At 50.2% G+C, this 19,933-nt stretch overlaps 4 protein-coding genes across 4 annotated transcripts in view; all 4 read right to left on the reverse strand.

The window, feature by feature from the left end:
* Positions 1-3,019, reverse strand: part of ENH_00045090 (small GTP-binding protein, putative) — a gene marked incomplete at both ends in the record, with an annotated part of 3,357 nt that extends 338 nt beyond the window's left edge. The window contains 4 exons of the mRNA XM_013585423.1: positions 421-1,572; positions 1,765-1,992; positions 2,352-2,660; positions 2,756-3,019. Of these exons, the coding sequence (XP_013440877.1) occupies positions 421-1,572; positions 1,765-1,992; positions 2,352-2,660; positions 2,756-3,019 (1,953 nt within the window). The remainder of the gene's footprint in view (positions 1-420; positions 1,573-1,764; positions 1,993-2,351; positions 2,661-2,755) is intronic.
* Positions 3,020-4,737: 1,718 nt separating this feature from the next.
* Positions 4,738-10,679, reverse strand: ENH_00045100 (Aurora kinase, putative; the record flags this gene model as incomplete). Its single annotated transcript, XM_013585424.1, has 4 exons — positions 4,738-6,764; positions 6,898-6,973; positions 7,063-7,166; positions 7,385-10,679. 4 exons carry the CDS (start codon positions 10,677-10,679, stop codon positions 4,738-4,740), a joined length of 5,502 nt encoding a protein of 1,833 aa, XP_013440878.1.
* A 3,015-nt stretch (positions 10,680-13,694) lies between these two features.
* On the reverse strand, positions 13,695-16,871 carry ENH_00045110 (hypothetical protein, conserved; the record flags this gene model as incomplete). The annotated part of the gene is made up of 9 exons (XM_013585425.1): positions 13,695-13,878; positions 13,994-14,181; positions 14,312-14,585; positions 14,703-14,801; positions 15,005-15,079; positions 15,237-15,743; positions 16,064-16,144; positions 16,314-16,404; positions 16,583-16,871. The coding sequence occupies 9 exons, from the start codon at positions 16,869-16,871 to the stop codon at positions 13,695-13,697; spliced, it is 1,788 nt and encodes a 595-aa protein (XP_013440879.1).
* Positions 16,872-18,458: 1,587 nt separating this feature from the next.
* ENH_00045120 (60S ribosome subunit biogenesis protein NIP7, putative) lies at positions 18,459-19,933 on the reverse strand (the record flags this gene model as incomplete). The annotated part of the gene is made up of 5 exons (XM_013585426.1): positions 18,459-18,659; positions 19,008-19,163; positions 19,304-19,349; positions 19,589-19,675; positions 19,878-19,933. 5 exons carry the CDS (start codon positions 19,931-19,933, stop codon positions 18,459-18,461), a joined length of 546 nt encoding a protein of 181 aa, XP_013440880.1.

Genomic DNA, 19,933 nt, shown 5'->3' on the forward strand with positions numbered 1-19,933 from the left:
GGGGGGGGGGGGGGGGGGGGGGAGGGGTTATGATGAGGTGCCTGCACCCTGAGTGCTCGTCGGTGGTTCTGCTGAGCCACAATGACTGGAACTGCTAGCAAATGAATTACCATTTGTGAAGGATGCACCTCCCTGCGGTCGTCTTCGGGAAGGTCTGTGAATGGCCTCTGCGGTTCTCGGAGCGCTACACTCCACCGAAACCGGAATGAGCACTGTTCCCTCTACATTTTAACCACGTACTTCCGGGACAGTTTCGTTGCCGCCGAGTGCTGCAGGGCAAGCACAATTGGCGTTGCCGGGGGTTATTGTGCGGCAGGCAGCGTCGAGCTAACGCAGCACCACGTGAGTGTAAGCCCTGGCAACTTTTTCTGTGGATCCAACTTATTGCACAGCCTGCGCATTTGTTTATTTCGAGCTTACTTGATGGGGTCCCAATCTCTTCCACTTCAGCGCCTCCGCCTTCGTAAGCCTTGCTCCTGGCTTCGGCATAGCTGTGGTGCGGAGCACAAGGCGTACGGGGATCCCTTTCATGTCGAATTCTTCCCTTATTGCGTTGACGAGCTGTCTTTTGTAATGCGTCGGAAAGTGAGCGTAGACGTTTGACCACGCCACAAACGTCGGCGGTCTCGTCTGCGCCTGAGTAATGTACTTCCCCTGACACTGAGACCCCAACCTCCACGGAGGAGGCCACCGGGAGATGTATTGCTGAAGCCAGGCATTTATGGTCCCGGTGGGGACACGGCCGCACCACCGTTTGTAGACGGCACATGCCTTGTTGAGCAATGTATTCAAGTTTTCTGCATGTGCAGCAGACGTGAACACCACCGGGCACGATTTTAGATGCCCAAGACCAGTCTGAAGTCTCTCCAGCACCAATGTTCGCATTTGGCCCCGTCTGTTCATGTCCACTAGGTCCCACTTTGTTACGCAGACCACCAAGCTCTTCCCCTCTTTATCACTTGCCAAGTTCGCTAGAGACAAGTCATGCGAACCAATATGCCCTGTTTCTTCTATATGAGCAGCATCGAGGCACAGGATGCACACATCGGCTGCACGGATATTCCGCATAGTCTGTAATGATGCTTGTTGAAGCAGGTCGTCTCCTCGCATCTTCCATCCCCTACTGACTCCCGCCGTATCGACCAAAGTCATCTGCTGCTTTTTAAAACAAAAACTGATGCATACTGAGTCCGTCGTGGTGCCAGGTTTTGCGCTTGTCTTCAAACGTTCCTCCTTTAGAATGGAATTAATAAGGCTTGACTTGCCCGCATTTGGCCGACCAATGAACGTCAGTCGAATTGGTTCTTCACTCTTCTCGGTTTCCACATCGAGGTTTGCCGACGGCCGTACCGACGAGGCAGGCACTATGTTAGGAGCTTCTGGTTCTTCAGTTTCGCGGAACCAGGTTTCCTTGCTACACTCATCAATGCTGGCTTCTACCATGTGTCCTTGCTGCACATGACCAAGGACAACAACTGGAAATGCTCGATTCAACGCTTCAGGGTAGCGCGCCCTGAATTTCATGCGGCTATTCCCGTGTGCATAAAAAGGCGAACTTTCAGGAACAGTTAACTGCAACGGCAACAAACTTTACCAACGCGCATTCTGCACTCAAGTAGTGGCAACAAATACAGCTAAAAGCCTACTATGGGCCAGCCTTTTTAGAATGCCTCTCACTTGCAGTTGCAACGGCTGCGAACTCAGAGCATATGCACCAGTTCATACTCACTGAATATAAATTCGGTTCCCTCAGTTTCTACTCACCATAACTGTGTCATGATGAAAGCATTTGTCCTGTTCGGACTGCTGAGGAGCCTCGAATGCTGCATCACCTGGTGTAGACTTTTTCAAAGACCATGGTAAATGCAGGTAACCACCAAGAGATTGCTTGTGTGCCAATACCGGTTGCGCACCCCGGCCATATCGTCGGGATAACCCCTCGAGCCAGGCTTCGGTTGCGGCAGCTTCCTCATGAAGGATTTCTTTCACATTCTGGAAAGGCAAGGTCAGAGACAATGTGGCGGATTGAGTGCCCAAAACATTGCAGCTGCTTCTCTGAAGCGCCTTCCTCACAAAAGGGGGGCAATAAAGGAAATGCGTGAGATGATGATGAAAGCGTGCTGGATCACCTGTTGCTCTGGTGGAATTGACGGTGTCAACTCATGCTGGCGCTGCCCCTGAGCTAGCGCTTTAATCCGCGCTAACAACGATTCAAAACCCTGTGACGCCGTTGCATAGAAGCATGATACCAGATTCCCTAGCAGTACACCTCTCCACCGCAAAAGTCTGCAGTTTTGTGCCATCACTCTGTTTGGAGTTTCTGTAGGGCTTAAGCCTCGCTACGTGCTTACCTGGCTTGTTTTCGTGGATACTGCGACGGGGTGCCCCAAGTGCAGCTCATAAGCGTCACCTATACAGTTAGCTGCATTCGGTCCTTCCGCCTTGTTAAGTACGAGGATTACTGGGGAATGTTCGATGATATTCGCCGAATCTTCTTCCTGGTGATGCGGGCCCAGATTCAAAGTTCGTCCGTCAGCCGCCCGCTGATTCTTCGTAAGCATCTTCAGCTGTCTCGCAATGAACTCGTCATCAGAAGTGACGCCTTCCTTTGCATCAACAATGAACAAAATCACTTCAGACGCCTCAAGTGCTGCAGCAACCTGCATGAAGAACAGATACGTATGAAAGACTGGAAGTAACCTGCCTGTGCAGGAGAGAAACTGTGCAGCCAGTGCCATTTGGACTGCTGCTTCACCTGGTTGTTTATCTGCCGCTTCGGCGTGTCTGCTACACCACCAGTATCTGCCAAAATGCTGGGTGTATCCGTGAGAAGGAAATTAAGAGAACCGCATGACCACAAATATTCTCTGCGATCTTGAGTAGTCCCGGGGTCTGGGCCAACAAGCGCGAGCTGATTTCCTGCTATGCAGTGCGACTTCGGAGCACCTGCTGTCACAAGGCAGTTGTAAAGGCTGCTTTTCCCCACGTTTTCTCGTCCGACAAGAGTGAGCCGTGGCATCGTCTTTGTTGCATTGTGCTGCGGAGCAACCGAGTCGCGCTGTTCCCTGGATGAGAAGTTCCTGAAATTTGCCGGGCCAAAAGTCCTACTAGACTGGACAACACGATTCTGTGATATAGTGGGTATCCAAAAGTGAGGCAGCACGCCCATAAAGTGTGCAGCAGCATGTTGACGCCAAGGGAAATATCTTCTAAGGCTCCAGACGTAGGAGGGGAAGCCCTCAAGACGCCTCAAAGTAATTATTCCACCTACATTTCCTCCTTTACATGCGCCAATGCATGCTGGCGATGATGTGTAATGTGCAAGCGACTCGACACATCTTGCATTCATTGTTCGTCAGAGCAGAGCGTACAGCTGGAGACGCATCAGCTGCGTCACCCGCCAACACAGCTCCATATTAGTATAGCTTCATACCTCATAAGTATTTGGACAAACAGAAGACCACGCCATTCAGCATTTACTGGATATCGAAGCAGTTCCGGGTAGGCTGGGATCCACTTGTGTGGCACGGCCTGGCGCGACTCTCAAAGTGAACTCTTGTTCCCCCATTAAAAATAGTCGAAAGTATACACCTAAAAGGAATGAGGAATTCTAGTTAGCCCTCAAAGTATAGTGAGCTCATAGCTGCGGTGGGCTTGCTTGATGCCTAGGGCCCCCTAGGCTTATTGGCTGCGCAAACACTACAAATGTAATTATGCCAACAGTTACAAAGGCATTTATCTTTGGCTACAATATAGTAAGAGTGGCAAACGCCAACTAGTTCTTCGCGGCGAATACGTATCGTCGACATAAGGGACGCTGTCCACGCTTAGTAGGTTGCGCATCTTTTCGTCCAGCTCATCGCAAGTTCTCAGCATCAGGGCCTGCTTTCTTTTCCGGTAAGATCAATGAAAAACAATAGCAATTAAGTGTATGATGCCAACTCGTTGATGCAACTTCAAGACAGCCCGTACACCACTTTCGCGTCTCGTTAAAGTAAGGTGGAACACTGTTTCGTAGCTTAAGGAGAAATACTCGTCTGGATTCGCGAGGAAGTAATAGATCAATTCTCTAGCCAGTATCCTACACAGGCAATTTAGATTCTCGCCTGACTTCCTGAGTGGAGTTTTTCCGAGAAAAAAGTTGAGCTTCGCGGGAACAGTGTGCACACCCCACAGTACTTTGCATGGGCGCCCTGATGCAAAGAACAGGCTCAGTCCTCAGAAGTATGTCTCCATCTATCATGCGGCGCACTCACAGGCGTGAGACTTCAGATAGTTTAGAGCGATGCGCACAACGTTGCTTTGCGAGAAGTTGCAGCTTGGCGGCACCTAAAAAGATTCACTGACTCTGCGGCTCATTTGCTAAGTATTTTTGCTTTCTTAGTGGTGAGTTTCCTATCAAGCTTGACAGATAATGCGTTCGCATTAGCCCGCTACAGGCTCTACAATCCGTATCAATCCAAATTTAAGTAGGATAACTTGAGGTCCAAGCATCAAGAAACAAAAATAGCTTGTTAATATGCAGTATGATAGCATCACAGCCTCTTTCCAGCATGCATGGGTGTGGCTCTGTCGGATACGTTGGCATATGAGAAAAGTCCCTGTTCACGCTTAGGTCTAACAGACTGTGATCCTACACTTACATGGAAAAAAAGGCGCACACCTCAAAAACAAAATATTTAGCCACTGAGAACGCAGCAGATTAAAGACTCCACAGGTGCTGCCGTCGAGTTCCTGTCAACTAAAGAGAGCACTTGGATTACTCACAAATTTCGGGCTCCTGGGTTCTGGCCCAGGAACAACTATTGGCAAGCCGCGTGCTTGTGAGGGTTCCATTATGCTGTTGGCAAATTGAAGGCTACCAGGGGCTGCTGTTCGTGTAGGTGGCTGCTGAAATCGGATGAAGCCTTGACACGTTGGCGAACCCTCAGACTGCAGCGGGGATACACGAGATTTAGGATGTTTCATTAAGGGCTGGTTGCAGTACAGATAGTGCAGCGCTGAAGGGTCGCTCACAAAATTGATTAGTTCCTGCTTCTGTGCCGTTTGGAAGGATGCATGAGGCCGAGGCTGGCGGGCTTCAACAGCATGTGTCGCTTCAACGGCAGCTAATTGACCTTCCGGGACCTGCCGACACCACCGTAAGTTCGATTGGCATTTTCCTACAAAGCCCTGGAACTGCTGCAAGCGAGGCGTGCGTACTGGCTGGGCAGCTTGCTGAGAGTACCACTGGCAGGAATTCTGCAGGAAAAGCTGAGCTTGAGGTGTCTCTGGCCAGTGGGACGGCTTGTGTCGGCTCTCAATACTAGCCATCGGTAAAGGATGATCCACGCTGAAACCAGTTCTTCCTGGAATTGTGGAACCGTCACTAGCATTAAGTAACTTTGAAGTTGCACCTTGCTTGCTCCCTTGTGCATGAACGCTTCCGTCAATGTATGGGTTCGGTGATGCAGCCATGTTTTGATTGTTGGATGGCTGCATTCTTACAAATTCGTCTCTTTCAATTCGTAGGCGGCAATTCGACAAACTTTCGGATTTTGATGCTCTACTCACGACGTGAGCCTTATTTGGGTTTGATCTCATCCGTAGTGTGGCACCAAAGTGTACTGTGTGTGGATTCGTCGATACGCTTCGCACTTTTTTGAGACTCGGTAGTGACGTTGCGTCGTTGTCTGCCGGAAAGACTTCGACTGCGGTGTCCAGGGTGGTGCACTTAAATGCTGCGTCTTGTGGATGCGAATTTTGATAAAAAGTTACACCATGACGTGAAGCTAGCGCATTCGCTTTGACCCCGTCTCCAATTTGAAGCTCCGACTTTCTATTAGAAACTGATTTGGCACGCCAGTTCACAGGGAGGCCCTGTTGATTTTGTGGATGGCCATCGAAGACAGATTTAGCGTCGTTGAATCCAGCCAGCCGCTGCTGCGGCTTCCCACTAGGTTCACTTTTGGGTGAACACGCGGTGGATGCAATTGACGAGGGGAGAGGACTGGTCTCAGAGGTTTCTGTTGTCCTGGTGGCACTTGGCAAATCAAACGATTGATCAAGTAAAGGTGCTCTTCGGCTTTTGCTTTTTTGAGTTGACAGTGGGTGCCGCGCCTTCAGCATATTTTTCTTTTGGGCAATATGAGGCGACGAAGTATCCGCTGCACCGGGGCACTCCGGCATCAATGCGTGGTCTATAGCAATGTTCCCAGGGCCTTTGCTTGTGCTTCTCGCTGAACGGATGTGTGTTGGGGACGGTGTTGCTTTCGGAAAAGTCGGACGGCGTGGTTGAGCTTGGGAAGAAGTGCATGAATTCCTGTGGGTGGATGGTCCCTTCCTTGTCGTTCTTTCTGCTGAGTGGTCTGGATTGGCCCTTCCGCTGCAGCTGCCTCGCGAAAGACGATCGAGGCTCAACTTGTTGAAGTGTTTTCGGCTGCTCGTTGAAAGAAAGCTTGAAGTCTGCTCACCAGCTTGGTATTGGCGGGTGTGGATGGCTGGAGATCTCGCAGTCAAACGCGATGTTCCATTCCTTATGGACTCTCCAGATCCCTTGCCAACTGGAACTTTGCTGCAGTTGCCCACTTCCCCCTCTTGGTTCTTGTCTGTTGGTGTAGAGATATTTGGTAGGACAGGGAATGTTGTTGGCCCCGGGTCAACTTCAGCGAAGACAGTGGGCACCACAGGCACCAATGCTTCCAAATCTACATAAGGGTTTTGTTGTAGAATTTGTATCTGTAGCTCTTTCCACATTCGGAAAACCCAGGGGTGTTGGGCGACGCCTGCATCGATCGCAATGACAGCACATCGGGATCCCAATGTCCCCTGTGTGCAACACATGCACAAAGAGGCTGCAATTAGGGGCTGATACTTCAGGAGAAACCACTGCGCTGCGATCAGGGTGCTTGTCCGTACCAACTAGTGATAACCTGTCGCTTGGGTTATACTTCAGCAGCTTCTCAATCAAATCAGCGGCGTCCTTTTTCACATGCTGAAGACAAAATAATCACATGTGTTGCCCGTGAAAAAGTCGTTGTTGGAGATGCTAGTGTCAAAGGCTGCAAGTTATAAAAAACTTACGCTGGGCATTCTAATATCAACCGTCACAATCCGCTGGACCAGCTCAAAGTGCCGTGTCGACTGAAAAGGAGGCCTTCCGTCTAAAAGCTCATACAAGAGAACCCCTGTGGTAACAGGACAACAGATGTGAGCAGTTAGCTCCTCCGTATAGGTGTTCTCATCGCCATTGAGCTACGAATATAATCGAGAACCAGCAAACGGGCCAGAATAAAAACAGCAAGTATATCGAAACTTGCTCTACGTTTACAAAAGACTGAGCGCCAATGGCAAGAAGCCAACTGATTTCAGCTCTTGGCGCCGTGTTAATCTGCTCGCAACCTACCTAGGCTCCACAAGTCGACGCGCCAGTCATGTCCTTGGCCTTTAACCATTTCAGGCGCTAGGTAGTCGAGGGTTCCGCAGAAGCTATAGCTTCGATTGTGACCGACAATGGAACCACACCAGCCGAAGTCTGCAATTTTGAGTATATTTCCCTTCGTAAGTAGGAGATTTTCCAGTTTCAAGTCTCTATGAATTATCCCACTAGAATGAACACAGTGTAGGCCGTTGACTAGTTGAGCGAAAAAACAGAACGCCTCAAGCTCTGAAAAACGCCTGTTCGGCTGCTCCCGAATTCGTCGATAGAGGTCCCCTTGATCGCAATAACCCAGAACCATGTGGAGATACTGAGCATCTTCGACACAAGAGAAACAGCGCAGCACATTCTGGTGGCGTAACAGATCCCTTTGCACGTAAAGCTCAAATTCCACTTGGTTCACCATGCCGGCCCGAACTACGGTTTCTTTCTGAATGCTCTTGACAGCCACTGCAAAGCCACCTTTTCGATGTCTCAGCTTCCGCACAACGCCGTAAGTCCCACACCCAACGATGTCTCGGCGTACGTCTAAAAGGTCTTCAGCCCCTTGGCCCTTATCAAAGCTCTCGAGTTCTGCAAGAGACTTTATGGGTAAGTAGGCCTCTATATAGCTGGAGTCCTCAGTGCACTCATCAATGGTGGCACAGCCTTCGCCTTCGTGTCTGCTGTTGTTTGTATAGGAAATCGCCGATATAAAAGGGCCTACCGGGATGAGATCATGGGGGCCAACTTTAAATCTGTCTTGAATGCGTCGTCCTTGCGATGGTTTGCATTGAGGCGCATTTTCTAACTGCTGTTCAGTGATGTGATCCTCACCACAGATGTGTGCTCCAATCAATGCGTTATTTTCACCAAATGCCGCTGCATGGGCTGCTGCTTTACGTTCGTCTGATAGTGGGCACTGCCCTTCTGTCCTCGCTGTATCCCTAGGCTCCTGCCCTCTACGGATGTCTTGGGACTGATCTGTAACTCTGGCCTCTTCTCTTGACAGGCTTCCGCTCATCTTAACAGTGCATAAGGCGTCTGCAGGAGGACTTGACTCAGTAAGAAGTTGGCCGTCAATCCTTTCTCCTCGACGCAACGCTGATTTAGTAAGCGTTGCCCCAGGGTCTCCGATAATTTCACACTTAAGCTTCAAGCGCTGCTCCATGCTGCCACCAACCGCTGTAAAACTCAATTTCCTGTTCTCTGCCTTGTCAGACGGAGCATTGCCCTGGGAGCCAGTAGAAGCTTCATCAGACTCGCTTATTTTCCACTCCAGTGGTGGTGGCGGTGCGGGTGATTCTTGCTGCCTTTCGACATCGGCAGTAACCGCTTGCAGATGAGCTGTCGTGGGGATCTGCAAAGGTTTTTCTTTAGATTCCAGCCACTCTGCGTGTTCTTTGGGCTTTTCGTGGTTCGAACCTTCATCAGCCCCGACAGATATGGTGTCTGAGCTCGTGGAGCTGTTTACAGATGGACTCACCCTATGTGCATGAGCGTTCGTGGCTAGGCCAGAGAGTTTGGGATGTGGAGAGTGGGGGCGACCTTTTTGAGGCATTGCGCCTTGCTCTACTGTCTGAGGCATAATGTCAGCTTGCACAAGAGTTCGCTGCCTCTGCTGCTGCAAAGAAAGCTGTTGCTGCATCAGCTTCTCTCTTTGCCGTTGGAGCACCTCTTTTTGCTGTTGCAGAAGCTGCTGCTGCTGCCAAAGAAAGTGCTCCCTCTGCAGCTGCAAGTCAAGCTGCCGAGAAGGCTGGAATGGAAGGGTTGGGAAGTGCACGTGGTGCTGGGAGTGCTGGGCTACTTGCTGGTGTTGTGGAGGAAATGGCACCTTGGCGAAGCCCCAATCATTTGAGTTGCCTTCTTGACATCCTGGCATCGCATATGGGGTGTTTGGGGACAATTTCTGCCCATGCAGCTCCTGCTTTTGCATTATATTTCCCCTTGTGGCCGCATGTGAAGCTACCGTTGGAAGCTGTTGCTTTGGACTCTGTCGAAAATGCAGGGTGGGAGATGGAGGACGCGACCGTTGCAAATTTATCGCCGGGGCGTGTTGAATTTCCTGCTGATTTCCGACCCATCCTAGGAGTATTTGGTTCGAGATATCTTGCGGTGCGTGGGCCCGGTTCACTGTTGGAACAACTCGGCGTGCGCCGCCGCTCCCTGACCGCAGCCTTGCATCTGGTGGAGAGCCCTGCGCAGCTACTGATTCGTACGCAGCTCTCTGCTCTGTGGGAGCCCGAAACAAAGACCAGATACGGGTGGCAAGGCTGGGAGATTGACGCCCAGAGACGGGTGGAGTGCTAGCAGAGCGGTTTGAATTTACATCATTCTGTGCTCGTTGAGATTCCGAAGCACCTACAGCGTTGAGGCTTCCCGCAACAACTCCTCTTTGAGGTCCAGAAGGTCTTGCTCTTTCCATGCCAGCCGGTTGACGGGGCCTGCTGTGGTTCTGAGCAGGTACGGAGAGTGGTCTCCAGCCATATGCACACGGCGACTTCCCTCGGACTGAATGCTGGGGAATATGTGGCACGCACTGCTCCTTACCGGCATGTCCAGTAGGTAGCGCGTATGCAGGGGTACTACCAGGAGGCTTTTTGAGCTGGGGCTTAAGAGATGATACCCTTCCTGTGTTGAGAGCGCACGGCAGCTCATTATTGCATTGCGTCACAAGTGGTCCAGGGCACTGCTTCTGCTGCGGTGCAACAAGCTGGTGCGTCTTGTCAGCCAGACGTGCCCACACGCCCGGCCAAAAGTTGTTGGTAATGTTGGGTCCATTAGGCTGATGCGTGGGCCGTTCTTGGACGGGTTGAGCCTCCACTGTGGTACTTTCCTTTGACCTAAGTCTAGTCCCCGTGCTAGAATGGCGTGCAGCGGTCTGCCTTGGGCGGTAACAGCTGTACACGAAACTCGCAGGAGTCATTGAACGCCACAGCAGCTGGGCATGCTGTTGATTTTGGCTTGCTGGCGCTTGCATTTGTGCCCTCTGAGTCATGCCGACCGTACCAGCAGCCTGAGCCGGGGATCCATGTCGAACAAGGGGTTTGTTGGGGCCCAGCGGCAGAAATGGTGGACTTTGAGTGCTGGAATGTAGGCTTTGATGCATCATTTGTATGTCTGGAAGCTGTCTTCCGCGTGCCTGCCTCACATCGTTTGGGGACCAGAAGCGGGCCGCCCCTGCCAATCCAGAAGCGGGCGATCTGAGAACATGGGGGCTGCAATGCGTACTTAAGGGACCTCCTGGCGGGGATGGAATCCCCCGGCTTCCTGAGGTCGCCATGGAACCTAAATTGGTAAAACACCTCTGTCGCGCAGTAGTTTGACTGCAGCTGTGCGCGGAGCGCTAACTAAAACACTCGCCAAACACAACGGAAGAAAGGACCCTGACTTGGCCATGCTTTCTTAAAGAGCTGTGCCTTCGACATAAGAAGGTCAGTTGCTGCCTCTTTCAGAGCTGGGCGACCATCCTACTCGGTCTGGTCTCATGCCTGTAGTGGGCTGAATGGTCCACTGCAAGTGAGATCTCCTTTCTTCGAGGCAAAAATCTGCAGACACCAGTCAAAATATTGCCATCATCAACTGTTGAGTTTGTTCAATGAAATGCTGCTTGTGTTGCGAGGTACGAAGCGCTAGACAAGATCGGCAATATGCGAGAACGTGACGGAGTTATGCGCATCCCTGTCACAATATGCCATAATACACAGGTCGGCTTAAAACAACATAGATTTGAGGCTACTTTTAAGTTGGCCCTTGTTCAGCCCAGGAAGTTCTTGGTGTGGTTTCTCTGGCTAACACCGACAAGGCAGCAAGCCCCTAGCGGGTCTCGCGATCGGCACTCGAGGGCGCTGTGCTCAGGAGCTTTGGTGAAGCCAGCTACGAAACCTAAATATGTTTCCCTTATAAACTTCTTAGATGAAGGGAAAGTCTGGAACTCACTGGAACCGTACTCTCTGCGCACACTCTATTCCAAGGCTCCAAAGGCCGGCGGTTCAGTCCCCGTCATCGCCGCCTTGTCACTTTCACTCGGCTTCATATTTTTCAGTAGATCACGCCTGAGACCCTGACTTGAAATCTTGGAAGAGCTTATGAATTTCATTTCCCTTGTGTTGATGTAAAACTTGCCGGTTTCTCTGGCGTTTTAGCGAGGATTTGGCGTGTTTCAAAGCTGGATAGCTGACAGTGGTCAGCTGCCCATTCGACTGCAAACCGAAGCAGAGAATATCAAAGAGCCTACGCATAGCGCAATCTAGCGCCTGTGTTCTAAGGCAAAGCTGCTGAGAGACGGAATCTCCACACAGTCAGTCCCACAGCAAGGCAACATGAGAAATTGCTTCGTAGAACGTGCAAATCAAACTGCCTGTGAGGAATGTAGCTGCCAAAGGTCTGTACTGAAACTAGCCACATGAGAAACTAAAATACAACTTTTTACGTGTACGCCATCAAAAGCCGCTGCTTGGCTGCGCGTCCTTTAGCTGGTTGCGAGCGTCTGAAAGATATCCCTAGGCAAGTAGTGCGACAGTCATACCTTGATTTGTCTCATCCCAAGTTTCAGGCCATTTGAAACCATTGGCAACTTTGTACAGTCTCCAGATTCACGGCGTGCTACTGTGATGCTAGCAAATTTATAAACAATCCTAGCAAACTTATTGGTAGGTCCGCAGTTTCTTGAAGCGGTAAGCTTGAACGCGTGTCTCCCCGGCGGTTCCACGTACACGGCGTCAAAGTTGCATGTACCATTCAGGCTCAAGGCAGAGTTTCCCATCTGTTCCATCGTCAGAGAAACTTACAAAGCCCTACCGGAAGGAACAGAATCTCACATTTCTGGAAAACTGAAAAGCTGTAGAGGAGCAGAGATGAAGGTGTTGTTTCAGCGTGCAGTGTACGAAATAACTTGTCCATTTAGTATTATGGGTACAAAGTAAAAGCATCGGAGCGCATTTCGCGGTCAGCAGCGCCAGGGGCATCTCGATTGTGCAACTCGTTTTTAGAAGGACGCAGCATTTGATATCTGCCCGCTTGTATGTCCATTTTCATCATGTCCCTGTTTCTAATGGCTAAGCAAGCCCCTTGTAGGGAGCCAACGGAGCTGCGCACGTTCCTGATACCTTGATGCTGTGCGCCCAACGCACTTGGTCTCGTATACTCCACTTCTATTAGGGAACATGAAATTTCGTTGACTCAGCTTGAAATATGGCAGGCAGCTCGCATTCTATCCGCAGACTCTTGAACTCGTGCCCACCTTACCACCATTACGCTTCCCAGATTTCTACTTTGAGGCATAATACTCTGAATAAAATTACAGGCACGGTATGTTGGGATTCAACGAGCTCTTCAAGCCTTAGTTTCCTAATGTTATGCACATCAGCATTCTTAGTCTGTGCAGACCACGCTGCGCATGAAGAAACCATGTAGGCCTCACTGACGAAAACAGACTCTTTCTACTGACCGCAGCTGCGCCTGAGCGTGCTGCCTCTTCAATTAATCTGTGCCCTACAATGCGTAATACACTTTTCCAATTGGTTGTTGCAGCGTAACATTGAAGCGGCCTTTTTAGTCACTGGCATTAAAGTTGAATTTTTGATACGGCGAATCAGCTATCAAGGCTTTTCCGCATGCCTCCGTTGCCTTATAATCAGTGTTGAGTGCCTGGCTGTACTTTTTCTTGATGCTTCTAACCCAAATTGTGTACATGGAGTCAAGCCATGACCGAAGGATTTCCTGACTGCATATGTAGAAGCTCCCTGTGATTGGAGGACAGCTACACAGCGGGAAACTTCTTGGAAGCTAACGGGACAACCGCCTAAACGTTATCGGCTACTAAGTGGATACAGGCCAACAGTTCAACAAATAGGAATACAAAGCACGTTGACACAACTTCCCAATGGAATTCATTTGAGGTTCAGCATGATTCTCGTCGCGAATGGCCGACCTCACATAGTGTAAATAGAGCCGCAGGAAATGTCGTCCAGCTAGAAGTCATTCACGCGGCAAGAGAAGAAACAGTATGTGGTCACTGGGTACACATGAACTGATGAACTGACTGGTATCTCTCGTGGGAGTCAGTCCCTGCATACACAGGCGACCATTATGTTGCTTGCCCAAGGCAAAAAGTCGCACAAATAACAATAGAACGAAACGTGGAAGTCGTAACGAAAAAATTGGCTGGCTGCAGTCAGGCATCGTTGAAACCCTCAAAGAAAATGAAGCAGCGGCCCCGGGTGTGACACGGTCAACCACTTTGGCGTTGTCGAAAAAAATTCAGAAAAGTTAGCTGAAAATGAAGCTTGGCAACGTGTTAACGCCGTTTGAGCAAAAGCATCAATCTCCACATGCAGAGGCAGCACAGAAGCCCGACAATCACTGAAACAGCGATTGCCATGTGGATCAGTCTGTTCAGGCGCATCCACGTCGTGCCAAGTTGAGCTTCAGTTTCCGGAGGCTCTGCAAGGACCATTATAGCAACTCTGTGCGAATCTCCCCTAAAGAAGCAAAAAGCGCATGCATGTTCACACAACTGATCCAGTTTCTACAATATATCTGCGTTTTCGCCTCACCAGTCTGACAGGGAGCAGATGCACTGAAAATGTGAAGTACCGTATTGTTGTTTCAAGGGGCTCCTCCCTTAGCTCTAAAGCAAGCGCTTCCGCGTAACTGTTTAGGTCGCTGACTTCAGTGTAGTTAAACCGAAGCACGTATTCGTCAAACGGGTCTAAAGCCAGTACAGGAGCTTGTTGCCCATTTTCCGAAAAATCATTTTTGTTCTGACCATTCCACTCTGAACCCTGTCCAAATATTCGCATAACATGAGTGGCAAGACGTAGCTAATGGACAGAAACACTCAACCGGAGTGTCTGAGTAGGTAATCCTAAGCTACAGGCGGGTGTAAGGGGCTAGCGCTCTGCTCATGCCTACTTGCTCGTTCGTTGCAAGGTTTGTTACGGTCTCCTGTTTGGTCTCTGTGAAGCCTTCGAGCTCTGATAGATGAGCCTCACGCTTCTCCATATGGTAACGCATCTCTTCTTGCTCTTCTTTTTGGGTCTCCCACTCTTTAGCCGCTTCCTCTTCTTTCCTCGCCAAAAATGCTTTGATGTCGCTCGCTTTCGGCACTCGTAAAACAGCGCGGTCTAAAAAGGCGGCGTTCATGGGGAGCATCTCTGTTTCTCCAAGAGCAAAAATTATAAAAGCGCTGTAAAACACGTTCAAAACGCATTCCGACATGTGTTGCTGTGCTCGTGGCAGACTAGCCAGCAGATGGACTTGGGCCTCACTGTAGCCAGCTGCTTAGTTTGCAGTGAAAACGCACACTTTCTTGCCAGCTATACGTTCGCCTTTTAACCGTGCCAGTAGCTTGCGTGGGTCAAGACCTTCCGAGTCCTTCACAAATACGGGGGTTCCTCCACTCCTGTTTAGTCAGAAGCAATTCGAGTCAAGCATACATCCGCTCGATGAAGCTGCGCGTTGATGCGCACATACATCACGAAAATCCGGACCAACAATCACGAGGGTGATATAATTCGGTGTGTCACTGCAGGGTTAGAAACAACATGAATACGCTATAGTCAAATTAAGGATTAGTCGAACGGGATAGATATCATGCAGACTTACGAGAAGCTCGCAGCGAGATGCAACAAGTTTCTGCAATCCGCGATGTGGTCATTAAGGACAATAACCAGACGTCGCCTACAGCAACAGTAAACGCTACACCTATTTTCTGCCTCTATGTGAGCAGAAACATGTAAGCCACCTGAAAAGTGTGCAGGTAGCCAAGACCTAAATCGCATATATGCAGAGTCGCAATGAATCAAGCTGAAGGATTCTCTACTGCTCAATCTCTTACCCGTCCGGCGCTTCAAGCCAGCGCCGAGGCAAGCTTTTGGAGAGAGCCTCAACAAATAGCTGTTCATTGTCTTGGAGTTCAGCGGCTGAAGCGTCTCCAGCTGGAGCACCCATGGCCAGCTCATTGGTCATTCCAATAGTGGCAGCAGGAATGCGTGCCAGACCAAATGGCACCCATCGCAAAAGTTTACTACTGGTCTCGCGTGTGCGCTTGAAATCTGCACTACTTCGACGTGCCGACGGTTTGTCAGTCACTGCTGCAGCGGGCCAATTGCCTTCAGGGGCCTCTAAAGGCTTGGTGCGCATGCCTGCCTGCTCGGTAGCTAGCTCTTTTGAAGCGTATTCATCTCCAAACGCGCTCTGTAGGAGCTCTAGGGGAGAAGGTAGGGCAAAGGGGTACGGCAACCGATGACCCTGGTCATCTGCTAAAGATTCCTGAGTTGCAGAAACGAGGGCAAGGCCGGTTTCGTTCAATAACCGAATATGCCACTGTGATTTCACCGGCGCACTGCAGCAAATGATGCATACGCAGGCTATGTTCAGATGTATGCAATGCCTGAGCATAAGGAACACTAGAGTCCGCCAGCAGTCGCAGCTACTTAAGTCGTACAGAGCTACTGCCTTGGAGAACCACCAACTGTGGAGGACAGGTCGCAGCAAAGCTTACTACTCAGCAAGGACAAGAAAGAAGAAGGGCTTCTGTCTGCAGCGCAGTACCAAAGGCAATCTCGTTTCCTTGACTGAGTGAAAAAGCTAGCTCTTAAGTGCCGTCCGCAAAACGTACGTTGGAGAAATTCACAGATTGGTTGGCGCCAATCCTGCACCTACCGGTCATCTTGAAGCGCTGCCGCTGCAGCAACATACTCTTCTGCTGTGTGCCATCTAGCGCGTATGATTGGCGTGACTCCTCTGAGTTAAGAAAATCAGAAAAGCGGAAGCAGTTGGAGCAAGAAAAAAACTTCGAGCTAGACTGTTAGGGTTTAGCTTCCGGGGCATTCAAGATTAACCTGAGTTACGAATATCCTTGCGTTTCACGTAATATTTTCCGTTACATGGTCTCAGTTAAAGGTCAGCTTACGGATTGGAGCGAAGCCGATGAGCGATGTCCCACTGCAGGGCCGCTGCATAACGTGCTGGCGTGAGAACAGCCGCCACCTTCGTGGAAAATGCTGAAGGCAGTCAGCAAACTGCAGACTCGCCCTACATCAAATCCATGCCTAACCAAAGTAACTTTTGCTTTGGTGAGTAACGTAATACAACGGCAACTCCCATTGAAACATATCTAGCATGAAGAGCTCTCCAGCTGCAGCGCGCTTCGCCCTTCATGTCAGTTAGCGTATAGCTTACTAATGCCTTCTGGCTTCAACGCTTCCTCCAGCAGGGCTTGACTGTAGGGAAAGGTGAAACCCTGTGCGCTGGCCGCGTTGAGGCTTTCACCGATACCTCCAGCGCCAGCACTGTTTTTCTCTGATGTAACGTTCTCCCATGCAGCAACATGGAGCTGTTCTGTCGACTGCGGGAGTCGAGGTAAGGTTGTTGGATATTCTTTCGACAGTGGAGTCCTCTCAGAGAAAGAAAACTTCAGCACCTCTGATGAAAGTTTAGGAGCCTTAATTTTCTCGCGCTTGTTGAGCATTGCGGTATTCGTAGTCTCCTGCCCCCAGGGATATCCATGAGAGCGATCTGAGAAGGCAAATAAGCACGTGACGGAACTGATACAACGGCTGAGAACGGAAATGTAGGAGGCCTCCGTGGCGTGCCTCTGCTCGTGCTGGCTGTTTACTGAAAAAAGCAGCCGCAGAGCAAAGCCGACATCCACACACGCCTGAAACTCCTCACCGCCTAATCCTCTGAATCCCTGAGTTAGCAAGACCACTGATTGCCCAGCGGCCAGTGAGACAAAGGCCCAATGAAAGAAGCGCCCCGTAGTTCCCAGCATGGTGATTAGTGTACGGTGCAAGACACCAGGCCATTGGAGGGGTTTGGCTTCAAATAATTTCCTTTGTCACTGTTTATTTTGAAAAGTCATCTGACAGGTTCTAGATTCCTATGGTATCTTTTGTGCGAAGCCTCTTGTGAGACCCAACTGTCTCCCGAAGACTTGCGATAGACAGAGGGTCTCGGAAAAGGTGCTCAGTGCCCTCAGGGCTGAAGAAAAATGGGCTTGCTTAAACTTGTACTAGGGAAAGTCTTAAAGTTGTCTGCGGTGGGATGAGCGCAACAGATAGAGCGCTGGACACCACCGGTCCACCAAGAAACGCACGTGCCGAACTGTAGCTGAGGCGCCAACCTGAAACCGGCAGTTTTTGAATGTTTCTCCCAATAAGACAAAAAATGCGTAAATTTATGTAGTATGGAATTTTCACCTTCTCAACAAGGTGGCGTCTTCTATGGAAGAGCAGTGCCCGGCTGAACAGCTGCTCAATGAATTGCCCGATGTTTTGATGTTGCGAAATAACTCAAAGTCACAGTTGGAATTCGGCACCTGATAAAAAATTCTCCTGACCGGTTATTTCCCCAAGGGAAATGAAACGTATCACGTGGAAGCTCCGGTTCACCACGTCACACGCAAACTGCCCGGTGCCGCTGATACCGGGAAGGCTCGCCGCCCGCCGTTTTTGCGTAAATTCCACTATTGCGACTCCCCAAAGCATCAAGCATCGCCGACTGAACAGCTACTTACCACAACAGAGCACCTACAGTATAGAGCGTGGAGTCTGTAGATACGGCCTCACATCTGGCGGAAAAAACTAAACCCTGCTACCTGCATCGACCTGCCCAAAAGTCGACACATACAAGTGAACCATGCACTCACTGGCACCACTATAAGCACTACACCGCTCCCCAGTTGTTCACCCCAGTAGTCCACAGGAAACACGGAGCAAGCAAGTGAGCTATGTAGCTCTGCGTGGCGTCCCCACGCCTCGTGCAGCACCTGCCGCCTGCATGCTTGCACGGATACACACTTCCGCTCCCCTCTACCGTGCTACCTGTAACTGAAACAACTGAGCAGTAAAACAGAAACTGCAACACCAAGTGTCCCGTTTGCCAGTTAACTCCTATTAGTCCTACTGCGAGTCCCTCGTAAACCTAAATTACAAGAAAAGCAAGCATAGTTGTGCGAAAAAGGCAGCGTTGCCCTTTCTTCCCCTCATGGACTCATGCTGAGGTGCATCGAGGAGAAGCTCTCTCTATTACTAAATAGAAATTTGCACGTAAGATGTCAAACGAGGTCGGCTTCCTCGCGAAGGTACTCGCCCACATCTGCGTGGTGGTAGAACGAGACTGCTTCCGTAGAAGCCGTATGGATCTCCGCTGTTGCCTTTGCACTCGTACCAAAACCTAAAGGCAAATCCCCGTTCAAAGAAAGCACGCAGACACCTGCCCCGCTCGGCATGTCTGCAGTTAGTCGGCCTACGTGGCGCTGCGCCAAACAAACAAATAAAATGTTCCCCGCACTTCAGCCGCATGTTCACCCAACTAATGTGCACCTTGATCCTGAAAAATTATGACGCAGACGTATGGAGCAAACCCAGCCTCCCCACAATAAAAAATTGTCTCCCTGGCCTCCAAATGCTCAAAAAGGGATGGCAGTCACACCTTAACCTTTCACTGCGTGCGGCGGCATCTGCAATCGAAATTACTGCAAATATGTGCTGGGAGGTGCTGCCCTGCATGGTATTACATCCCTTAAACATTCTTAACCATGAAGTGCGCAGCGTAAGCGCACAAAAAAGCGCAGTGTCAAGCCAACAAGCATCGCCCACCTTACCTTGATTATATGATTTCCGTAGACAAACGCTTGCTCGCCACCTGGGTTTAACCACACCTTGTGAGGTGCGTATTTTGCAATCACATGCAGGGCTGTAATCCCCAGTCTGAACTTCCGGCCTTTCGTGATTTTACCAATGCATTGACCAACACTCAGCTACACGCAAATAATGCACGACAACAATGGGGGGGTAGACAACATATGCTATGGAACGATGAAGGGCTTTTCCTAGTGGCAAGTGCCAGGGTGCTGCAACTGCTGAAGTTCCATTGCAGTAGCATGGCCAGGAGGCTTACAAGGTTTTTGCGTGGAATGCATCCGGCAGCCTTTAGCAACTTCTCGCTGAGCAGAAAGAGAATGCCACAAGTCGTCGGTTGTCTTCTCGACGAACAGGATAATAAAAGGCAGTTACTGCGGGTGGTCCATCGTCGCAAAAGTACCGCTGCTAAGTGTCTCAAACTAAGAATCGTGGAGAAACTGCTGCAATGCGCAACCGGCTGCTAGCTCAAGCCTTAAAGAGACAACATTGCACTTCTGTAGGCCACTTTTGCACATCCGAGCTGTAACGCCTGCCAGCCCACCTCAAGAAGAACACGCGGTCGCGATGCAATCGGAACACGTGAGGATCTGACGAGTTTTCAATCAAATGAAGCAAATTGTCTCCGAGGCTGCAAGCAAACAGAAAAGCGCCATGCGTCACTTGATCAGTTCTTGTGAATGACGCAATCTGCCTTAACTTAGAGGTACATGGATGATGTAGTTGTCGGTTGCCTCAAGATGACAGAAAGTCAACTTGAAGTTGGGTTCGCCTAAGTGACTCTCCTTCTCTTCGGCATGAAGATTACGTAGTGAGCTTTGCGGGAGGCTCACAACTTCGATAGCTTCTCTAGAACAAGCTTAATTTCGTCCTCAGTGAGGGGCCGCAT

The sequence above is a fragment of the Eimeria necatrix genome, genomic scaffold (genome assembly GCF_000499385.1).
Source record: "Eimeria necatrix Houghton genomic scaffold, Enh_scaff33, whole genome shotgun sequence".
Classification (NCBI taxonomy): domain Eukaryota; phylum Apicomplexa; class Conoidasida; order Eucoccidiorida; family Eimeriidae; genus Eimeria; species Eimeria necatrix.